A 21,382-nucleotide genomic window follows, 5' to 3' on the forward strand; every position below is an offset into this window, starting at 1 on the left:
TCAATTGAAAACAGGGTACTGTAAGTCAAGAATTGTTATTGTAGAAAATGAAATGCTAGTTTTAACAACTGTTAATTTACAACTAGGTGCCTACTGAATAAATTTTATCATTTACTATCCCATACATATATCCCATACGTATGGGGTAGTAAATGATAAAATGTTGTACATATTTAAAGTCTACATTTTATACATAAATAATATTTAGCTAAAATTACACGTTATAAAGAAATACAATTTGAGTAGATAAATTATAGCAGCACACTAGGTAGTTTTAATAAAGTTATTAAGTAGGTATCTACAATTTTAGATGATCTGGAAACCGATCATTTTTGATTTATTTTTTTATTAGTAGAATACATTAATATGTTATTTATTTGTACCAAATGCTACCCAGTTTTATTGTACATGAATCTAAAACGCACACAGGTACGTATCAAGCAGGGTACATATCTGAGTAGCTATCGGAAGCTCCTGAATATCGCACGCGGAAGAGTTTTATAGTGTGTAGTATAAGTTAACGGCTGCGTTAAATCCGTGGCAGGTAAAGCGTCGCAGTTACGCGTCGCGTCAATAATCTATGGGCACGATAATCTACGTGTCCGCGGTTTATGCGAACATATCAAAACCCTTTTAACAATATTGTAGAAACACTTTAATTTTTGCAGAATCGGTTTATGAAGCGTTGGCATGCTCGATGGATTAATGTAAACGCCCAATATTGTGCCAATATCATTTTATCCTATTAGAAACGTACAACACTGACGACATGTCATACAGTCTAGTTATGGACTAAAAACTGTGCATTATATGACTTAGTTTTTGGTAAATTAACTCGTGTGAAATGAAAATTTGCGTCTTTAAGTGGAAATTTCTAATAGAAACTACCGCATTTTAGTGGGCCATAATGGCAAAAAAGGAACCCTTTACAGTTTCGTCATATGCCCGTCTGGACGCCCGTCTGTTTAATTCAGTGAATACAAAAATATCGTGTACCCTCTAACTTTCGAACCAGGCATGGAAATATAAAAAAAACTGGAAAAAAGCTTAATAAAAAATTTGCACGAAATTTATTTTAGCGTTTTGTGATGTATGAAGTTGAAGATACTGCACCCTCCATTATGGGTGGTCCGACACGCACTTGGTCGATTTTCGGTGCTCCTGAGTTACTTACCCTCATCACACTACCTATCAATTTAAATTGTTTAAAATATTTAAATTTTTATTGTGCTGTGATTGTACGAGTATCAGTGAGCGTTGCTACGACTTACGAGTGCTACGTGTGGCGTAGCACCTGCGGCCCGTGCGTAGCGGCGTTACTATGGTTTCCGAGGCAGTGGAAAATGCCAATCAACATTTGAAAAGAGAGTTTAACTGAGGAAAGTATTCGCTACTCAAAAGTTATTTGTATAGTGGTTTTACGTTTTTCATTTCGACTGTATTGTGAATAGATATCTATTTCACTATGTTAAAACTTTAAAAATTGAATTTTATTTATAGCTGATAACTAAAGTCTCATTAGTACAGTTAGCATCAATAGTATCTGCTACTTTGGAATACTTTTCAAAATATGTATAGATAATATCCCTATCTCTATTTCTTGCATTCAAAAGTATATGTAACAATCTAATTGTTCTACATATAGAGACATACCCCGTTTTGTTAAGTCATTAAATATTGACGATAGTTTTGACGCGTATTCTGATCCGCAACTTTTCATGCAGACTGTTTTAAAATTACGTGAATCCAATTCTAATGAATCCATTGTAGGCTAACTAATAAGTTTAAACTCAGCACGTGACCACAACTTATCAAGAGCTGCACGTTTTCGATACTGTAGAAAAAATAAAAATATGCAAGACCACAGTGAAGTTAGCGCTGCAAGTTTTGAAGCTGGCCGCAATATGGCGGTCGCAATATGTCCGCGCGGCGCTTTTTGTCGCTCGACTTTCTCATATCGTCGTCTACGGCGATTTAATAAGCGAAACTTTGGCCGTCGCTCATTCGATATGCGACCGCTGTCGGGGACGCTCCGTCATTTGTCAGGGCTTAGGGCGCGGGCGAACTCTAATCGCGCGTTGTCATTATCGCTCGATCTATATACTTAGATCGATAAAATTTATACACATGATATAAAATAAATCATTTACTTACACTAGTAGATCTAGATTTGAAATAAACTCCCTTAGGTTTCTATTTTTGGTACTAGACAGACCAACGGCCTGTTTCGTTACGGTCAAAAATTTGCTAAAGATTCGTAAAGGTCATATGTTAAGTTCGAATCAGGCCGGAAGTTATTTAAAAATGATATATTCAAAACCTACAAATTTCATTCCAAAATATTAAGCTTTTTATTATTATAGATTACAGTTGAAATTTAGTTAGTAAACGTATAGACTGATCAGTGGTTAAAGGAACTTTGGAACGAAAAAGGAAAACCTCAAAACGTTACCTAACATAAGGCTACGTGCTTAATTTAAACATTTTATTTGTTGTATAAATGTAGCCTTGTTTTAATTATTATTTACACGTGCACGTTTTTCCAATAGATAAGACCGAAAGCGGATTTTGCGAGTCACGTACATTTCAATGAAACTGAATAGAGTGCCGAGCGAAACATCCCACGCACTGAATTGAAAACGATGCGTCACCGTCCAAATTTTAACAGGAGCTCCATCTGGTGCCGGGGACCGGCATAATCTGCCTCTTAAGCCTTGGACGAGAGGTGTATCCAATTACGGAGGCCATTGACACATCTTTAGCCTAATCCTTTCAGCATCCGCACCGGTAACATTGCAAGTTGTCACTATGCTTTTAGGATTGGAATCGGCTTTGGAAGGTTGTTGTTGTATATTGTAATGGATATTTGGCTAACGGTAACAACTATTAACCAATTTTGAAATAAATTTACGATACCAAATATTGCAAGTTTAGAGTGAGTTCATGCTAGTCGGTATAATAATGTCTGTAAAAGTTTTAATCCCGCCATGAAACAATGTTTGAAACATATTTCGAGCACGACACGCTCCTTGGGCTATTTATTTTAGTAGGTAAATATGTGTCATTCATAATAAAATACACCACATTGATTAATGTTAAATTACCGGATAATATAATTTATCTATTTCATAAGCAACGTTTGAATTCAAACTTCAACATTTATTTAGCAAATAGGCCACAAGGGCATTTTTACACGCAAATGCGAGTCGGACTCGCCCACCGAGGGTTCCGTTCTTTTTAGTATTTTTTGTTATAGCGGCAATAGAAATACATCATCTGTGAAATTTCAACTATCACGGTTCATTAGAGACAGCGTGGTGATTGACAGACGGACAGTCGGACAGAGGAGTCTTAGTAATAGGGTCCCGTTTTTACCCTTTGGGTACGGAACCCTAATAATACGTCAACAATCAATTGTAGTACTGTAGGGGTATTATTGGCAGCACAGATCCACTGCGGTTTATTAGATATGCAGTGCACTATCGCACCGGGCAGTCGGAGCGGCCGACCGCTTTCTGCTCGCTCTGATCTGTAATTTAATCATGGTCACTCTACCGCAATAAATGACGTATTACGAACATTGATTGAACCCAGGAGTTATTGTTAAAACGTTTAAGTGCAGTCCCTGTTGGATAACACAAAAAAATTACAACGGACGGAAAATATTAACAACAGATATTAAAATAATAGATACCTAATTAACCTAATTGCTGGTTAATTAGTTTTGTTGGGTTGGATTTCATGCTAGACTGACTATTTAGAATATCATTTTGGTCAAATAACTTCGAAAGAACTTTTGTTGTACAATTAACTTCAATTCCACTGTCAATTTAAAATGTAGGCAGTATGGACCTAGAATTAAACATCCGAAATACATATGTATCTAATAAGATAATAAATAAATACTTACTTATTTAAGTTACTTTTTACGAGTGGATGTTTTTTCTGAAGATTATTCCTGAGTTTTTTTTAAATTTAATAGTACATTATTCGCGTCGTCCGACAAAGAAGACGAATCCACGAATTGCTATTCCTGCCGAGGCAAAGGCATATATAGTGCTTTTCTCCAAACATGCGAGGAAATAAGGTAAAATAATTATTTAAGCATGAAGCATCACTCAAATCGAACCTTCACATCAAAATGTCAAGTCAAAAACTATTTCATATCTCATGCTCTGAAAGTGGGTCGTTGTTGTTCTAGAAGGTGCGCAGAAAGTGATACGTTTATGCTCTAGTGCAGAAAAATGGTGTACTCCTCTGCGTCCCCGTCCCACAAACAACTGGGTAGAAACAAATTGGAAAAATAGTGTCTTTATTTCCTCGCCTGGAACAATTGGTAATTGTTTAATTTTACTAATCCCACGTTGATCCTTTTTTTATACAAAATGATGTAAGTAAATTGTTAAAAACAATTTATTCTTGATTTCTTTCGTTGAATTCTATTTACTCGATTTCATAAGACGGGAACCAAAAGGAATACACCAAAAATATTTTTTTAAACCTTACACTTGCGTAAATAAGCAAAGGCAGAATCTTATACAGCCACAGTTAAACGTTTGTACGATATTAAATTGGTTTTAAAAGTTATTTAGCACTATATTCATGAAAATAAAATAAAATACAAGATAAAACATTCTTATATTATTAATTAAATTGTTATTTAATATTTAAAATACTTTTATTATGTTATTACATGGTGCGGCGCACCAAGGTCGCGGTGCGGTCCGGTAGTCTGTTGCGGCTTTTAGAACGAAAAAGTATAAAATTAAAAAGTAAGAGGCAATCCCGCTGATTTTCATACTATATTGAACAAATCATTTTTAAAATACTGCAGTTTGTTAAAAAATGTGTGTTTTCGTAAATATTGCAATCTAAATGATTTTCGCTAGGGGTTATTAATCTTCATACATGTAAAGTCTCCGATTGCAAGTAAGTCTTAAGGAAAAAATCATGGCCGTAGGTCTATTAGGTATACTTCAATTACTGATTTTACGAAATTGCCTTGTCTTGTTTGGTTTCCTCGCATTCGATATGAAAAGTAGAGTGTTTAACTCGGGTGAAAGGCACCATTTCCGTCTCGGACTATTGGCGCTCTCACTGCGTTCGAGCGCCAAACTACCTCGACAGAAATGGGTGCCTTTCAACCCTTGGTTAACAATCTACTATTTCCCTCTTTAATACATTTTTAAAAGTTAAAGGCACAAACTTATTCTGCCATTCAGTACCATTCAATATTCGTTCATTCAATATAATTGTGCAATATAGTTGGTCAAACTAATTTGTCAGTCAGTAAGAACCAGGAAAACTATACCCATCCTTTTCTTTTGGGTGCTAGTACTAGTGTAAGACAAAGATAGTATGATTCTCTTTGTCTATGATTGAAATGAGAAAGTCCTTTGACAAACTATATAAGCTTTATGAATACCGATGAGATCCTTAAAAAAACATAAAAATAATCTTTGATTTTATTAAGCAGTATTCGCACGATCATACACGAGCACAACGGTCTTGTAAGAACGAGACAAGTAAGGTCGTTTATCTTATTATCTCACTCTATCCTATAGCTTGAAATGATAGCTGATCGGGACGTGTAGACGCGGCTCGCGGTTATAATAATTGGCTGTTTGCGTTTTTATTTTTAAAAAGTATAAAACACTACAGTAATAAGTTATTACTGTAGTGTTTTTTTACTTCCCGTCCGCTAGAGCAGGACAGCGATAGTTTGATTTTTTTTTATTAGAGTTTGACAATAACGAAGAACTTTGCGTACTATTTTTGCTACAATAAGGTGAACATTTCCGAGCATATTGGAGAAAATATGTTTATTTCCATTAAAGCACTTACATCTTTATTATTGTTCATAGCCCACTTGTGTCCCACTGCTGGGCAAAGGCCTCCCCCCTCTTCTTCCATTCGTCTCTGTTTAGTGTTATGTCTGGCCAGCCTCTCAAGAAGGAGGAGGAGAGGAGGGTTGTCTTGCCGATTATCAGCCAATCCAAGAAAGTTGTAAGTTGTAGTCCAAGTTATCCCGCCATACACTTACATCTATTTTACATTTATCTCTGATATGAAATGAGTACCTATGTGCGGTGTTGCGGGATTAGAGAGTTTAAGACGCTATTTTTTTTTTAATAATTGCATACGTACACTTTGATTTGGCCTTAGAATCCTTAGATTCGTAATCGTGAATAGAACACTTACCTAGCAAAGGACACGACGATGTCAGCGTCGTCGGAGTTGATCTCCGTGAAGGTGAGTCGTGAGGCCTGCTCCCACACGTCGAGGGCGCGTGCCAGGACGCTGCGCGTGCCATACGCGCTTAGCGCGGCAGGGCGACGTGTCGACGACAGGCTGGAGACAAGGGAAAAACAATTGTTAATCTAATGTTTACAGACGATAATAAAGAAAAACTTGAACGGCTCCATTTCTGTTAGAACTTAAGATTCCGTTAGAAAAATAAAACGGTACAAAGATTATTGACACGTGTAAACTAATTTGGATTATTAAAGCGCTTTGACCTATCGGTAAGCAAAAGCATTATATCCAGATTTGGCTGATGGAAGTCGGTTGCCATAGGTACATTTTTATTTTAGCCGACAGTTATTTTAGTAAGTTATTAAAATAATTTATTAAAACTTGGTCGTCTACTGTTATGTCTAATAACTTACCTATAGGTATTAGGTAAACGTACTAGTGCTCGACATGCTAATGTCCAATAGATGACACCATGCGGTCACCTCTATTGACAATGACTTAAGTTTCAAGATGACATGTACTGGGACCGCGTCGAGCACCAGTACGTTTACCTTAATTACATTTTTTCAGGCACGCAGGTAAGTCTTAAAATGTGATGTATTCTCTAGAATATCACAATACAATTTATCTCTCGAGAAATGGGTGCTTTTCCTCGTCATAATAAAAAATATCAGCTTACACAATTATGTCGTTTTAAAGTGTCAAATGAAGATCTGTAAAGACTATAAAATATATTCATTGAGACCGAGGGTGAGGTTAAAACTTGTAGTTGCTGGAACATTTTCAGTTCCAGACGGCGTTTTATATCCTTATAATCCCATTGGAAAAGTAGGCAAGCACTTCGGATTCCATTGGATACTTATTCAAGTCACGTTTTAAATTAATGTATACCGCAATATGAAGTTTTTAGAGAGTTAATGCTTCTTCAACAACAAGTAACTAACTATAGGTACAAGTTTGGTATTGAATTGTAAATAAATCTGTACGAATACCTACATACACGCTGAAAATGATACCATTTGCACGAGATATATTAGTGACCGGCTTCGCACTCTAGGTCTTCGTTTCTTTTTTTAGCGTAGTTTAGCGTTTATTATAATTAAGGTATAATATGTTAATTATTAACTACTTATAAAAGAAGAAAAAAAATGTTTAAATACATATTTTGATTTGTTCCATGACTCTACGGTAACTCATATTTTTTTCTATTGACAGTAAGTCTTAAGTTTGATCAATCCTCATCATCTTATTGCTTGGCATCCGCTCGACAACCTTATCCCAAGAATCGCACAAAGGCTAGTTTTAAAAAAAGCGACTGCTATCTCATTTCCAACTTAGAAAGGAACTAGGCCAGATCATTTCAAAAATTAACTCTCTCTTCACCAGATTTTTAATAGGTTCCCACTACATCCAACTAAATATAAAAGTTAAAGATATATACTAATGATAATACAGGATGATTCAGAAGACAAAATCATACACAAGCTACTTAAGCGCCGTACATTGAATAACAATGTTTACTTACAAAGCTCATCGGTTTATGTGGAGTATTGTGGAGCCAATCTCACTAATCAGTGGTCATTAGTTGCGCGCTACACGGCGTAGATGTTTGTCAGAGCTTGGGGAAGCACGGCGCACGTGGCCCGCACTGCGAGCTGCGGTCGCCCGGCTCCGGAGTAATGGAATAATCGCATTGTGGACAATTTGAGTGACTCGGCCCTATTTAACGCTGGCTGCGTTTATTACACGGGATTTATGCGTTGTCATGTACACAGAACGAGCTCATTAGTTCTGCACGCAGTTTTAATTTCGAAACTAGTACAGATGGATAGACTATTAAGCCAAGAGTACTTGCCTATTTCCCTTGTCTATTGTGGTTTATATTCCTCTCTTTTTAGATTAATGCAATTAAATTATGGTTAACGAAATATTAAACTGAATTTGATAATTTCTACTTTTGCTACCCAGTACCTGTTGTGAAAATATCACGTGAAATATTGGTGGATAAAGCCAACTAGCCACGAACAGATATCGGATTGTCGGTGATGCTGGTATTGCATTCAATCAGTTTCATGATGAGCAGATGAGCGTGAGCAGTGGTGGCCGAGTGGATATGACGTCTGACTTTCAATCCGGAGGTCGCGGGTTCAAACTTTAAATCCTGGCTCGTACCAATGAGTTTTTCGAAACTTATGTACGAAATATCATTTGATATTTACCACTAGCTTTTCGGTGAAGGAAAACATCGTGAGGAAACCTGCATACATCTGCGAAGAAATTCAAAGGTGTATGTGAAGTCCCCAATCCGCATTGGGCTAGCGTGGGGACTATAGCCCAAGCCCTCTCGCGCATGAGAGGAGGCCTGTGCCCAGCAGTGGGACGTATATAGGCTGAAATGATGAATGATGATGATGAGTTTCATGATATATCGCAGAGTTAAAATATCGCACACACATGTGCCTACTGCAAAAAGATCGACGTGTAGGTAATTATCTAGTCTGAGTTGATTAATATTTTGTAAGGTTGTTTCATTATGTCACCATGGGTTACGCGGCACAATTAACACTTGATAAAACGATAGAGGGAATATAATTCAGCGTTTTTAATAGGCTGGGCCCCAGGACATCCCGCTGGCGGATGAAACCGCTCCAAATTTATTATTGCCATATTAACATGGTTCGCCGTCCGCGGCACTATATCAGCGCACTGTTAATTGCAAGCCTTGGATGAAATTTGCAACCACATTTCAATGTTGTTTTGTCAACGTGAAATAATGACTGCCGGGAGTCGATAAACAGGCTTTTTATAATAAGTATTACAGCGTTGTAGCGAACGATAATGCTTTTCGTTAAAATTTATTGCAGTGTATGGCGCAGGGTTTAAATATGACAGTAGGTAGATGTCCGCACAATAGGGCATTGTCAGTCGACCGCCCACTTGGTCGACAGCGTCCTTCAAGCGCAGCCTCGATGTATGCCTACCTTACACCCCATTACACTGATTGTCTGATACTCATGTCCACGCATGCTGTCCGCATCGCATGCTTGATAATGATATTCATATCCACCGACGGCCTGTCATAAAATGATAATAATCGTAAGTGCGTTTAACAACGTTATTTAAATATGAAATACCCATTAATTCAAAATAAAGTGCCTTTAGAAGTACTCGTGAAGCCTGAAAAATACTAACAAAATTTTCTAAGGAAACAAGGTTATATAGCAACGTTATAACTTCTCTTTAAGTAACTGTAAGTATTCTCAATTCACGTGCCGGCGGTCTCTACTGAAGTTTATGAAGTTTTTGGTGGATTTCCAGGCACATTGTCAAGATGTTTTGAACGAGTTTATTGGCTAATGAAAGCATATAAAGCGAGTTGTGGGTCGAAGTTGGGGGTTGTTGGTCAACGTGAGCGCCGCGACGCGCCCGTCGGCCACGTGAGCACGTGACCCGCTGTAGGCGCATTGTAATGGGGCTGGGTCAAGTCTCCTAGGCGACCGCTTGCTATCGATATAACGAGAAAAAATAAACACGCGTACCTTCCTTGATAGCTTTGTATCGTGTATGAAATCGAAATCTCACGATACGTGCCTTACTGCCAACTTTGATATAAGTGCTTACAACAGAGCGTACTGCGCGGTGACGCCCGCATGAGTTAATGAATATCTTTATTCTCAATAAATAACTTTCGTCATAACTAGTCGGTCGTAAACCGTCACGATGCGAGTCCGATACATTAAAACGTTTCTGCATAATTTAGCAACGGGCCGGGGCGGATGGGCATTGCGTTTATAGCGCGAAATAATAAAACATGCGATGTCACGACATCACGGGATGTCTTCACAACGAAACGGACATAATCTCGTTACGATGTCGTAACAAAGAGATTTGTAAGCACGAGCTTTATGGTCTGTGTCCAACGAGCTAAAATTTAATTTTGCTGAAATAATCTGTCAGCGAACCATTAAAATAACTTCCGTACGCTACATTACATCTTAAAATTTTACATGCACTGACCAAAATGCATGAAGCATTGTGGATTTATATTATCTAGAGAGCTTAGTTACGCTTAGTAATTTGGATAAGTACCTACATTAGCAGTTTATGTTATTTAATTTAGTTATCGGAAAAAAGTAGTTAACAATTTGAGTTATAGGGTATAAATAAATGCATAGTTGAAGTAGCAAAATATGAGCTGTTATAGTTTGTTCTACTTATGGTACACTGCATTGACGATATATCTCAGTGACCCGTATGACAATTCTACTCAAGCTGATTGACCTTTATCACATCTCCTGCAGTAATGCACTGCTTTGAGCCCCCGCGCCCGCATCACGCCTTTTACTACGCCTAGCCACGCCTCACAAGTCCCACAACCTATAAGACGAATGTCTAATACTTTCATCTCATACTTCCGTCGAATAAAATCTACGGGGTCGTAGTTAAATGGGCAATGCCCGTTGATGCTCGGCTCGCCCGGCATTTCAACGGTAGTCTACTTCGGTTCTGTAAAAGGATTTAAAACTTCCCGTGAATTTGAGGGCAGCAAGTCTATTACGACGCGTCAGTCAAGAAAGTTTTCGTGTGATAGAGGGGTTCAAGATGTTAAAGTTAGTTTCTGATAGATGTTGTATGCCCAGCCCAAATGATGGGTATGTATAACTATAGTTATTTATTCATCAAGTCACTGTTGAGGTTTTCGTGCCGATATACTAAATTGCTACAACTATTTAATTATTCCAATAGTACTGACTCTGTCTTCCTTTTTGTGGTAAGTACATATATGGGTGAATTACGACATTTAACTATACATGTAGATTGAATTGTATTGATTTGTATTGTAGTAGGTAATTTTAGACACATATTTTAAGTTTAGAGTTTAGGCCAACACAATTACATGCTTGTCACTAAAAAAGAAACGGACTAATTTACGTACCACAATAGAATCAATTAAATTACTTAAATTAAGACTAATTACAATTCTTAACTATGTACTTTTTTTACAGTTGGCCCACATACCTATACTACGTTAATAAAGTAAATTATCATGCGCATTAATTTATTTTTAGTTTAAATTAGTTTATCTATTACTTGCATTTATTACGCGTATGGTGTGTTTTTGTTTAACTACTGTGCAAGTTTTACTGTAGTTAATCTAGGTTATGAATAAGTAAGGAGTCGAATTGACTGACAAACACGAGCATTAAGACAGTTGACGAGCCGCCATGGCCCGCTAACACATAGGTACCTACCTACGCTGAATCCTAATTGACCTTTATCGCTGCTCCTTCGATAATAGCTCCTTTGAATGTCGGCTGTCGGCCGGCGGATCTCACGTGCCCCATTGTGAGGAAGCATTGATGCTCCTCGGGGATTTGAGAGGATTTCCAGACAACGCCTCTATCGCCTTGTGTACATACATACGGATCAAACGCTGTTCACTTAGCCATGTTTATGGAGTTTGTGATGATTGCACTTGCAGCCCCGGCCGATTAAGGGCATCGAGATAATTAGGAAATCTAGTACCGAATATATATGGCTGGTATTTGAGTGGTTTATGCATGCGATATTTAAATCGGTGACTTTGTAAGGTCGAATTCTGGCTCACATCAAAACTTTCTCATAAATCTTCTTACCTAAGATCGTGAAAAAAACCTAGACATTAGTGAAGTACCTAGTGTCCAACTAGGATTTAATCAACTTAGGCCATTTCTTATAGTTATAGTATTTTTGACGACCGGTCTGGCCTAGTGGGTAGTGACTCTGCCTATGTGAAGCCGATGGTCCCAGGTTTGAATCCCGGTATAATAAGGACATTTATTTGCGTGATGAACACATATATTTGTTCCTGAGTCATGGGTGTCTTCTGTGTATATAAGTACATATGTATTTATCTATATACGTATGTATATCGTCGCCTAGCATCCATAGTAAAAGCTTTGCTTAGTTTGGGGTTAGGTCGATTTGTGTAAGATTGTCTCCAAATATTTATTATTATTTTTTATATATTTATTTATATAGTCCATCTAGAAGTGACATGTGATAGCTTGAAAATTGAAAACATATGTTTATAATTATCGATTAAATGTTTGACCAGGGCAGTATTCGCATAATCGCGTTGAGCAGAGGAATGAGCAAATCTGGCCGGCAGCCGCCGCAGCGGCGTTCGAGCGCTGGAGGCAGAATTAAGTCGAGAGTAACGTTGTTATGACGATAAAGGCATTCTCGCTACGTGCGGGCATTTTCCGCGCGAGCTCAGCTACCAAATTGAAACGATTTTTCAGTGGCATGATTGCATCGGCGATCAGCGTTAGCACTAGCCTATTCATACCTGTGTTGTGTGGGAAACGGGTTGGCCGGATATCGAGATTTTTACCCTGATAACCCGATATGGCTGAAAAATCCGCCCCGAAAATGTTGTTAGTCGTTTAATAAATGCTACGCACACGCGCGACACGAGGCTCGCGTAACAACGCGCTGTCACATGGGTGGAATAAAAAGATTTTCTATCCAAAACAAGGAGTATTCAATTAAAATCACACATTTTAACGAACGAACTACACGAGTAAGTAATCTGATTCGAACTAAAACGATTGTGTTATATGATTCTAACGCAAATCAACTAAACGTTACGTAAGATTAATGTTTAATCTTAGTAGTTATGATTATTACAAACGTAATCTTATTTTATTTATGGACGTTTCAGACACACAGAACCTTGTACTTATTACCTAAATAAAAAAATGCGATAAAGATTCTATTTTCACGTCTAGTTATATCTTTAAACGGCAAACACTTGTCCCTGTATCTATTAAGTTGTTTGTAATTGATTATATACGGTCGGAGTATATGTATACATACATATATGTTCCATAAACTTACACAAATTAAACCTATACTTAGGTATGTGTTATATAATATATTATTTAGAAGTAGATTAGGATAAATACTCTTACAAAAATATTAAACGTTCTAGGTATGAAGTCTTTACAGCCATGAAAGTTTCAAATTACAAGAGCCCTGCAGGGTGCATTGGAGAAGTACTTAGATACACGCGGGGAACTTTTATATTAGTTGGCTAAACTGAAAGACATGTAATTGGAAACTAGAAACTGCTGCTTCCACCGCACACATACGGTTACTATCACTTTCATTTGGGTATTTAAGATTTTTAATCAAGACCATTTAATAACTACTGATACTAATACCTATCTAGATGTAAATCAAAGTAATTGGCAAACTACTTTAAAGTATTCATGAGTAGCTTAAGGACAACAACAATTAGAGATAAAATTTAGAGCATGTAATATTTTTAATACAATAACTGAGTTTCAAAAGGTGAAAACAAATATATTTATCTATACCTACTCACATATTTCAAGCAGTAAAAATCAGGTATAGGTTAGATTAGTTTACTTAAATACGAAGGTACCTGGCATATCAAAATACTCTCTGTAGTCGCTAGTTTAATAACATTGTTTTTACGATAGGTACCTGTATCTAGTTTTAACCTAAAATATAAAACTGCCTTTGATAAAACTTATAGCGCAACCATAATAAACTACTTAACACATGTTGGAGCATTTCCAACTAATTTCTTTCCTACCACCGCACCCTCCATTCCATAAACGATTGCATCATAAAATATCGACCACATTTGGTCCAATGACTTGCAGCTGCCAAACCGTTGTTTAAATTCGTTTCTAATCGTATTTATCACCCCACTTTGTCGATATTTTCAGCTAGGTTTAGAAAGATAACAGAAACTATAAACATGTCAATAGGTTTTCCTATTCATATCCTAACAAGTTGAAGTTGAGATTGTGTTGAATTTGTAATTTGATGTACAGTGAGTTCAGGTCAGCTCGCTCAGCACTTAACGGGGCCGTGCGTGCCCGGGATCGCGAATATTAACAATGTTATTTAAAAGTTATTTTTAACAAATAAAATTAATCGTTGATTTTGATAAAAAATAACATTACACATTTTTAGAAGCAATTTTCAGGTAAATAGCTTTTGTACAAAAATTGTTTAAAACTATTAATAGTGCGTTTAAACCATGTTCGTGATTTATTTATATCGTGCAAAAGTTGTTTAATCAGGTTTCTAATCGCTGAAGCGACAGAAGAGAAATGCATCAAAATTGCTATTTATATTTTTTGGCAATCATATTATGATGTATCTAAAAATAATACTACACTACGATTTTTCAAAAAACTTTGCAGGCTAAATCCACGGCACCTTAAATATTATTATATTACTTATACGGTAGGTAACACCTACCAAAACAAAATCGATTAATTGATTTACGAATTTGTGTTTTAAAAATCAATTGAAGCAAGGGTAGTGTTTACGAAGTATTTAAACTGTCAAAACTTTCCTAAAAAGTTGTTGATTGTTGTACTATGTATAGGTATAGTAAAACAATCTTGAACATGGACCATCGATACTAGATTGAAAATCGTGGTAGGAAAAGAAGTGTCCAGACAGTATTTTGAAAGTGCTGCAATATGTACTCGTATAGTGTTGAAACTCCTTTGAAAATGTTGAAAAGCTTGCGATTTTGTTCATCCTTTAGATAGCAAGGCGGCGTTTGAGGCGAGACGAGGCCTGTTATAGCCATAGCTTCCCGATATAGTCAGGAGGCGAACCAGAATTAGTGTTAACTCCGGTTACGCTATTTTTTACAGTAGATGGGGTCACACATATGCTGGGTTATCTAGCACGGCCTGTTTAATACGCAACGGGAATGACAGTGAGGTGAGGCGTTCGTTGCGCGCGATAACTGCCGGAAGCGATGTTAGGCTTTATGAATATTCGTGCAGGTTTTCCGTTTCACGTAGATTAGGGGGCGCTCCGATGCCCGAATTTTCCAACTTATAAAATATGTACTACTTATAAGGTTTTTAAATCTGGAACATTTCGAGTAATTATGTCTGAATTATTTAAGTAGTAAGTACTAATTTCTCAAAACTGTTTTATTTTTCGTTTCGTTCATAAAAACATATACCTATGTATAAATTAAGTACATATAAATCCTTGCGCTTGTATTTTCCTGCGCTTACGAGTATCTTATTAAAAAATTACGCAAAAGCACGTGAGGACTATCCCAAACCCTCTAGTATAATGAGAGGAGGCCTGGGACATATGTAGGCTGATAATGATTTCAATAAAAAATCGTTTCTGCAATCGAATTCATACATGTATAATTTAGCAACAGAGTTAAACAGCGTTCGTAATGGCAGCTAAGTAAATTCCCCCAGTTTATCCATCCAATAACCCTTACACTGTGACAGCGGGTCTATTTGACCCGCACTCCTGCAACTCAACTCAAGTTATTTTTACAGCCCTTAGTCGGAAGTTAAAAGCGTTTGTCTTGAATTAAAGTGCCATGCCAGCCAATGGAAGTTTTACACTCGAAGGGGGTCCTGTCTTAAACGGTACTATAAATTGTTAGTAAGGTGAAACTTGATATAAAATGTGTTTTATAGAGTTAAAACTACAACATTTAAAACTTTTTATTAATTAAAAAAACAAAACCGACGCAAAATTAACCATTGCCGATTAGACATCTTTAGGTATATTAGTTTTTATTATTAAAAGTAATAAAGTAAACAAAGACAATCATCACATGTTCTCAGCGGCACCACATCAATATATAGGGGAAATAACTTAGTAGATTAGTGGCAGGCCTTCCGTCAGATATATCCTGCGGAACCAAGTGGGATTACATCCTGCAGCAGAACACCTCTTGCCACCTACCCGAGAACCCAGCGATGCCAGGAAAAGATACAGTAAACAGATCTTTCTCACACGGTGCTGTCACATGCGGTGCCTTTGGGTTTGATATGTACAATTGTGCATCTACGGTAAGAACGTAGACTCTATTTTAGTCGAATGTTGCCAGTATTATCAGTGGTGTATCAATACTTTTATTTTTCCTCGATCCTAATTTGGATTAGGTACTTATTATAATAATGCTCATAGCACGTGCAAGTGGACAGAACCTAAATTCGCACGGTTCATTACGATTCCCCAGCATTCCCGGCGTTCATTAGAAATACCCGGGCGGGAATGCCCCCGGACGTAAATAAGTGATTAACGCAGTTGGGATTGTTTTCGGACGCTGCGCTCCGCCGCCGCCGCCGGCCGCTGCAACTAGTCGGACTTAACTTTCAGTACATCTGGAATGAACTGCCGCGCCGAGTGTCAACTTGATCCTTTAATGTTCTATTAGATTAGAAACTATTCGTCACTTTATCTTCTTCCAACAAAGGAAATGCTTTAGAGGAAATCCAAACGGTCCTTCCTCCTACTTAAAAGCCATGGAAGCTTTTATCATTTCTCAAAAAATATTTAACATGAATGGCAGCATTTTTAACGCGAATTTCTATAAAAGCGTCTGCCTTCGAGTTCTTTTACACTTAAGCTGAATTTTATTACATCGTTGCGAAAGAAGGTAAACGCAATCCAAGGTATTAATCTGGATCACACGAGTTCTATTGAGGCTTTGAACTTGCCGGCAGTTCATCAACTACCTTTTGAGCGATAATCCTAGATCAACTCACTAAAGCGTTACTATGAAACTTTTCTTCAGTTATAATTTTATGTTCGGGTTTTCCTCCGAAGGGAAATCATCCTTTCCTTTGTAATATTATATTTGATTTCTCGGAGAAGTTTATTCACCAATCCTTTAATGTAAATCACCCTATATGACATGCTTGTATTATTTTGCTAAAAATTCCCGCTGCATGCAAGTTATTTCTTTAGACAATAAAATGCAATATTAGAGAATTTTAAGGTTTAAATAGTTTAAATTTTTTAAACATTATTTTTTTATAAATTACTATTGAAGGTATTAAACATTACCTATAGTGTAGTTATTGACCTGTGCAATTAGACAAGAGTTGACTGTTGTCGAAAGTTGTGAGAGTGGTAAAGGGATTAAGGCAGCCACCGTAGCGGTCGCACCGTGCTCGCCCAGCGTTCCCACTTACCGAGCACTTCGCTTCAAACAATCCAGTGTCATCTGACCTCTGAATACTCATAAATGTAACGGATATCAAGGTTACATTTATACTGGACCCATTGAGATAATTTATCTGTAATCAATAGCAATAACAGCTTTGGCGTAGCCCGTGATAACGTTATCACCGAATCTTTGTTAGTTATTGGCGGTAGGAAGTTGCCGGTTGGTTTAGGGACTAAATGGACCCGCACGTCCGGACAAACATCGTGCAAATTCGCAACTCAAACAAGTTTAAGCAAATTTATAAGTTCCGGACTGGAAGCGGCTGGTGCCGCTGGCTCGGGCGGCGTCACACGGCGGCCTGCAGCCTGACGGGTTCATTCTAATATTATACATCCACAATATGAATTAGCAATAAGAATTAGCTTTAGCTCATTTCAATAAAATTTGTACCTACACAACACCATTTAGTCGATTTTAAAACTGTAGGTACTTTCAATATCGACTATGTATGAGGCCAATTCGAACGTACACTGACATGAGAATTATATCTGAATGATTTCATTTAAATGTCGTGCGTCTCGCTCGCGCTAATACATGTACGGAAAAGTACCTACGAGCGAAATGCACGATAGCTAAATGACATCATTCAGATATAATTCTGATGTCAGTGTACGTTTAAAATGTTGAATTGGCCTGTGTGATTATAGCGTAGAAAATCTATACCATATGTCGAAGCAAACTACGTGAAGAATTCTCTGGCTATAAATTGCATTATCGTTATAAAGTGGTAAATCATGCAAAATATACGTAATTTGTCCATAAAGTTAAAATCCATACACGGTAATCGTATTTGAATATCAAAAGCTTTTCAAAAGACATCTGTAATTTGAGAGCGGAAACTCTTCTAATGACAAAGTGCCGCGGTGATATTGAAGGGGAAATGATATGAAAATAGTTTCCTTATAACATTGGAAGCGTGATCGGGAGACTAAAGATGTAGGTAGCGCCAACCTCTCGTGGGGTAGTTTGTTGACTTGTTATTGATAGTTGTAGCAGTCCTGAACGGACTGCAGTGCATCACGTACAAAATTATATGGCGAAAGTGGGCGACACCCGCGCTTACCGCGCTCGGCGGCGGTGGGACACTGGGGCGTATTTAGAAACGAAATCAATTTTAATATGTAGTAATTGAATACTCATATAAATTAAATAAAACGACAATATCCTTTCGACGCGATCGCATTGCGTCGTCTTAAAATCTGGGCTGTTGTATACAGTGAGCTACAGATTAAGTGTAGCGATGGTAAAATAGGATACCTACTAATTTTATGTCAATATCACCCACCGCGCTGGTTTAACTACTACTTAGTAATTCATTTTAAAAGCAAATTTCCAGCGGGATAATATTTTTTGTTACCCAATCAAATATTAATATAATTTCCTATTTTTTTTTATTAAAACCAATCAAATCAGGCAACCAAGTTATATGGAGTATGGACCATCTCTCGGCGCGAGAGGTAGGATAATAAATAAATTCATAATGCCAATCCAAGCTCCTAAGTTTAAAGTTATTTACAAGTTCATAAAATTCAAATTTGTTACATTTTATTGGCAATAATACTGTTTTTAAGAGTTTCCTCGAACTCTAAAAGCTCGGGAGCTACGTGAAGGAATATTATCTCAAGTCGCGTCGGCAAATAGAGTGATACGAAAGGGTACTTCGCTTCCAGTACAAGGGTGCAAGGCCCCAGAGGGCGAAGCCCGAGGTGCTTGCCCGCGCTAGCACTCTTTGTCTTTACCCCTCTCCGCCCTGGCGACTAGAGTCTTTAAATTATGTTAGTAAGCCAACATATACGGAAAGAGCGCATTTTTGCAGATTTGTTGCTTTCTATGTTCGGAACGCGGTATTTAATTGTGATTTAGGAAGACAGCAATTTAGTTTATTTACTATCGAGTCATGATACATTTTGAATATTTAAGTGTTTGTTACGTCATACCTACTTGTGATTTACCTACATGTATTTTTATATTAAATACATAATTATCATGTATTCTTTACACTACCTCGAGATACTTACCGGTACCGTGTTTAGGTTTACGTACATAAATTCGGTCAGAAACTTATGGGTAGAATTTTTATATTATGTACTTTTTTTCCAACTAACCTTATTAATTCGTTTGCTATTGTGTTTTCCTTATCTTACCTATAGCAGTTTCCTCAGCATCTCAAAGGAATTACGGGTGCACTCGTCAACTTGACCAATCAATCTTTAGCTTACAAATTGATGTTATGCAATATTGAACACGTAAAATTTGAAAAGTATCGTTATTTTTACGAGTCGGACATAATCTGCGGTGCACGTTCGGCACTGCACCGGCGACACAGAGTTGCATAATAACAAACTGAGATGGCGTTGACCGCGAGGTGAACGTACAGCGGTTCAACAGCACAGCAAGGGTCGACTGGAAGGTCGTCAGTACCCCCTTTGTTACATAACGTTACAGCATACCTATTATACTGAATAACAACTTATATTAGTCTGATATGCACGAGCTGTGTTTGTTAGGTAACAACTAGTAGGTACAATAACATCCAATTCTGTTTTCATAGAGCACCTATAATACAAAGAAAATATAGAATTATGGGAATAGAATAACCTAGATTGTATTATAACATTTGTAACCAAGGGGCCTAGAGTGTATCTTCTTTAGTTTAGGAGTTTCTCGTATTGTCTCAGAAAAAAAAGCTCCAATTTGGAACAACTTTAATCCAATGAATACGAACAGCACGTCACAGTGCTTACTACCAGACAGGAAACATTTTCTTGTTCGATAATTTTAAAGCTGTTGGATTCTATAGGTAGAATTGGTAAATCATGGGTGTTTTCTACGTATAGGAGGTGTCCTTTCTGTACGGTAGTACTATTACTTATTCTGTGGCGCAACGTAGTTTGGAAGTGACTTGATGATTTTTAGGTTCTAGTTACAAGCAAACATCGATCAGTGCATTAAAAATAGTGTAAATATTTTTTCTTCCACGTTCGAATTGAAAGCAAAAAAATAAAAAAGAATATTACAATTCTTTTTTGTCTCGAGGCGGGCGCGGCGCACAAAGCCTACCTGTTTTGTATTCGCTTCCTCACTCACCTGGAAAGGAAAGAAAAGAACATGTTAATTAAGAACCACTGAAACAAAATTGATATCGTCGGGAATGGCGCTTCTGCTGGTATTGTTAACGGATACCGGCCACTGTTTGCTAGTTAGAAAAACGTTCCCTGCCCCGGCTACTTAAATGGATATTTTTCTTTGTTGCCGCAGTCGTTTTAAATCGAACAGCTTGAATGGTAGGATTGGTAGGTTAAGATGATTGTGTAACAAACGAAATGGACTAATGGAGCGATATTTAAGTAATGAGTTGGAGGCATTGCCGGAGATCAGCCGGGCGGGCGGCGGGCGGCGGGGAGCCCGGGCCATGCCAAACGAGCCTGAAATGTAGTAGATCTCATTAACACGTAGCGGCGGTGATATTTAGGGAGCGGTGGGTGCCGCGAGCGCGGTGAGCCGCGAACTAGCATTTGGCAGCGCGCGCGCTCGTACACAGCCGGCTCGGTAAACTAAACAACTCGTAAAAGTGTAAAAGTCGTAACGATAGCGGCGGCAGAACCGCCTAATATGACCGGCGGCTGGAGCCGAGCCAGTCGTGCTCATTATCAGATGGGACGTTTCGGGCGCAACCCTTTCGTTTTACGATTGGCCTCTAATTACAGCGGCGCTCAAGGCGGCATGCTTTTTCAGTTGATACGAGCACTGAGCGGGCGCGCTTTGCCAAATAGACATATTTACCGCCACTAGCCAAATCGTTTACGCGGTTCGACGGCTGCGTTCCGTGTGGCGGTTCGTACTATCAGCTACAATTTTGCGATATGAAAAAAGTCTGGGAAAATGTCGTGGTGGAGCCGCAATAACAGAGAGCTCTGGTTTACGAGAGGCGGCTGATAAACCCGACATGGCTCGCAGTGTGCGGGTCGCCTTAACGACGTGTTGCCAATTTATGCCGCGCGATAAGCAGAGTTTGTTTAGCCTACGGCTGCGGGAGTTACGAGCCGAATTGCACTGCACAGACTTACAACTTCACTGCCTAGAGTAGCTTATGCA

At 37.9% G+C, this 21,382-nt stretch overlaps 1 protein-coding gene and 1 long non-coding RNA gene across 2 annotated transcripts in view; one reads left to right on the forward strand and one right to left on the reverse strand.

Moving 5' to 3' along the window:
* The window catches only part of LOC134796152 (uncharacterized), a 118,307-nt gene extending 105,552 nt beyond the window's left edge, over positions 1–12,755 (forward strand). Inside the window, exon 2 of the long non-coding RNA XR_010144899.1 lies at positions 12,135–12,755. This is a non-coding gene — a long non-coding RNA (uncharacterized LOC134796152). The remainder of the gene's footprint in view (positions 1–12,134) is intronic.
* Positions 1–21,382, reverse strand: part of LOC134796150 (matrix metalloproteinase-2-like) — a 207,453-nt gene that overhangs the window by 9,845 nt on the left and 176,226 nt on the right. Inside the window, exon 5 of the mRNA XM_063768122.1 lies at positions 6,202–6,351. Coding sequence (XP_063624192.1) covers positions 6,202–6,351 — 150 coding nt within the window. The remainder of the gene's footprint in view (positions 1–6,201; positions 6,352–21,382) is intronic.

The sequence above is a fragment of the Cydia splendana genome, chromosome 13, assembly GCF_910591565.1.
Source record: "Cydia splendana chromosome 13, ilCydSple1.2, whole genome shotgun sequence".
In the NCBI taxonomy this organism is placed as follows: domain Eukaryota; kingdom Metazoa; phylum Arthropoda; class Insecta; order Lepidoptera; family Tortricidae; genus Cydia; species Cydia splendana.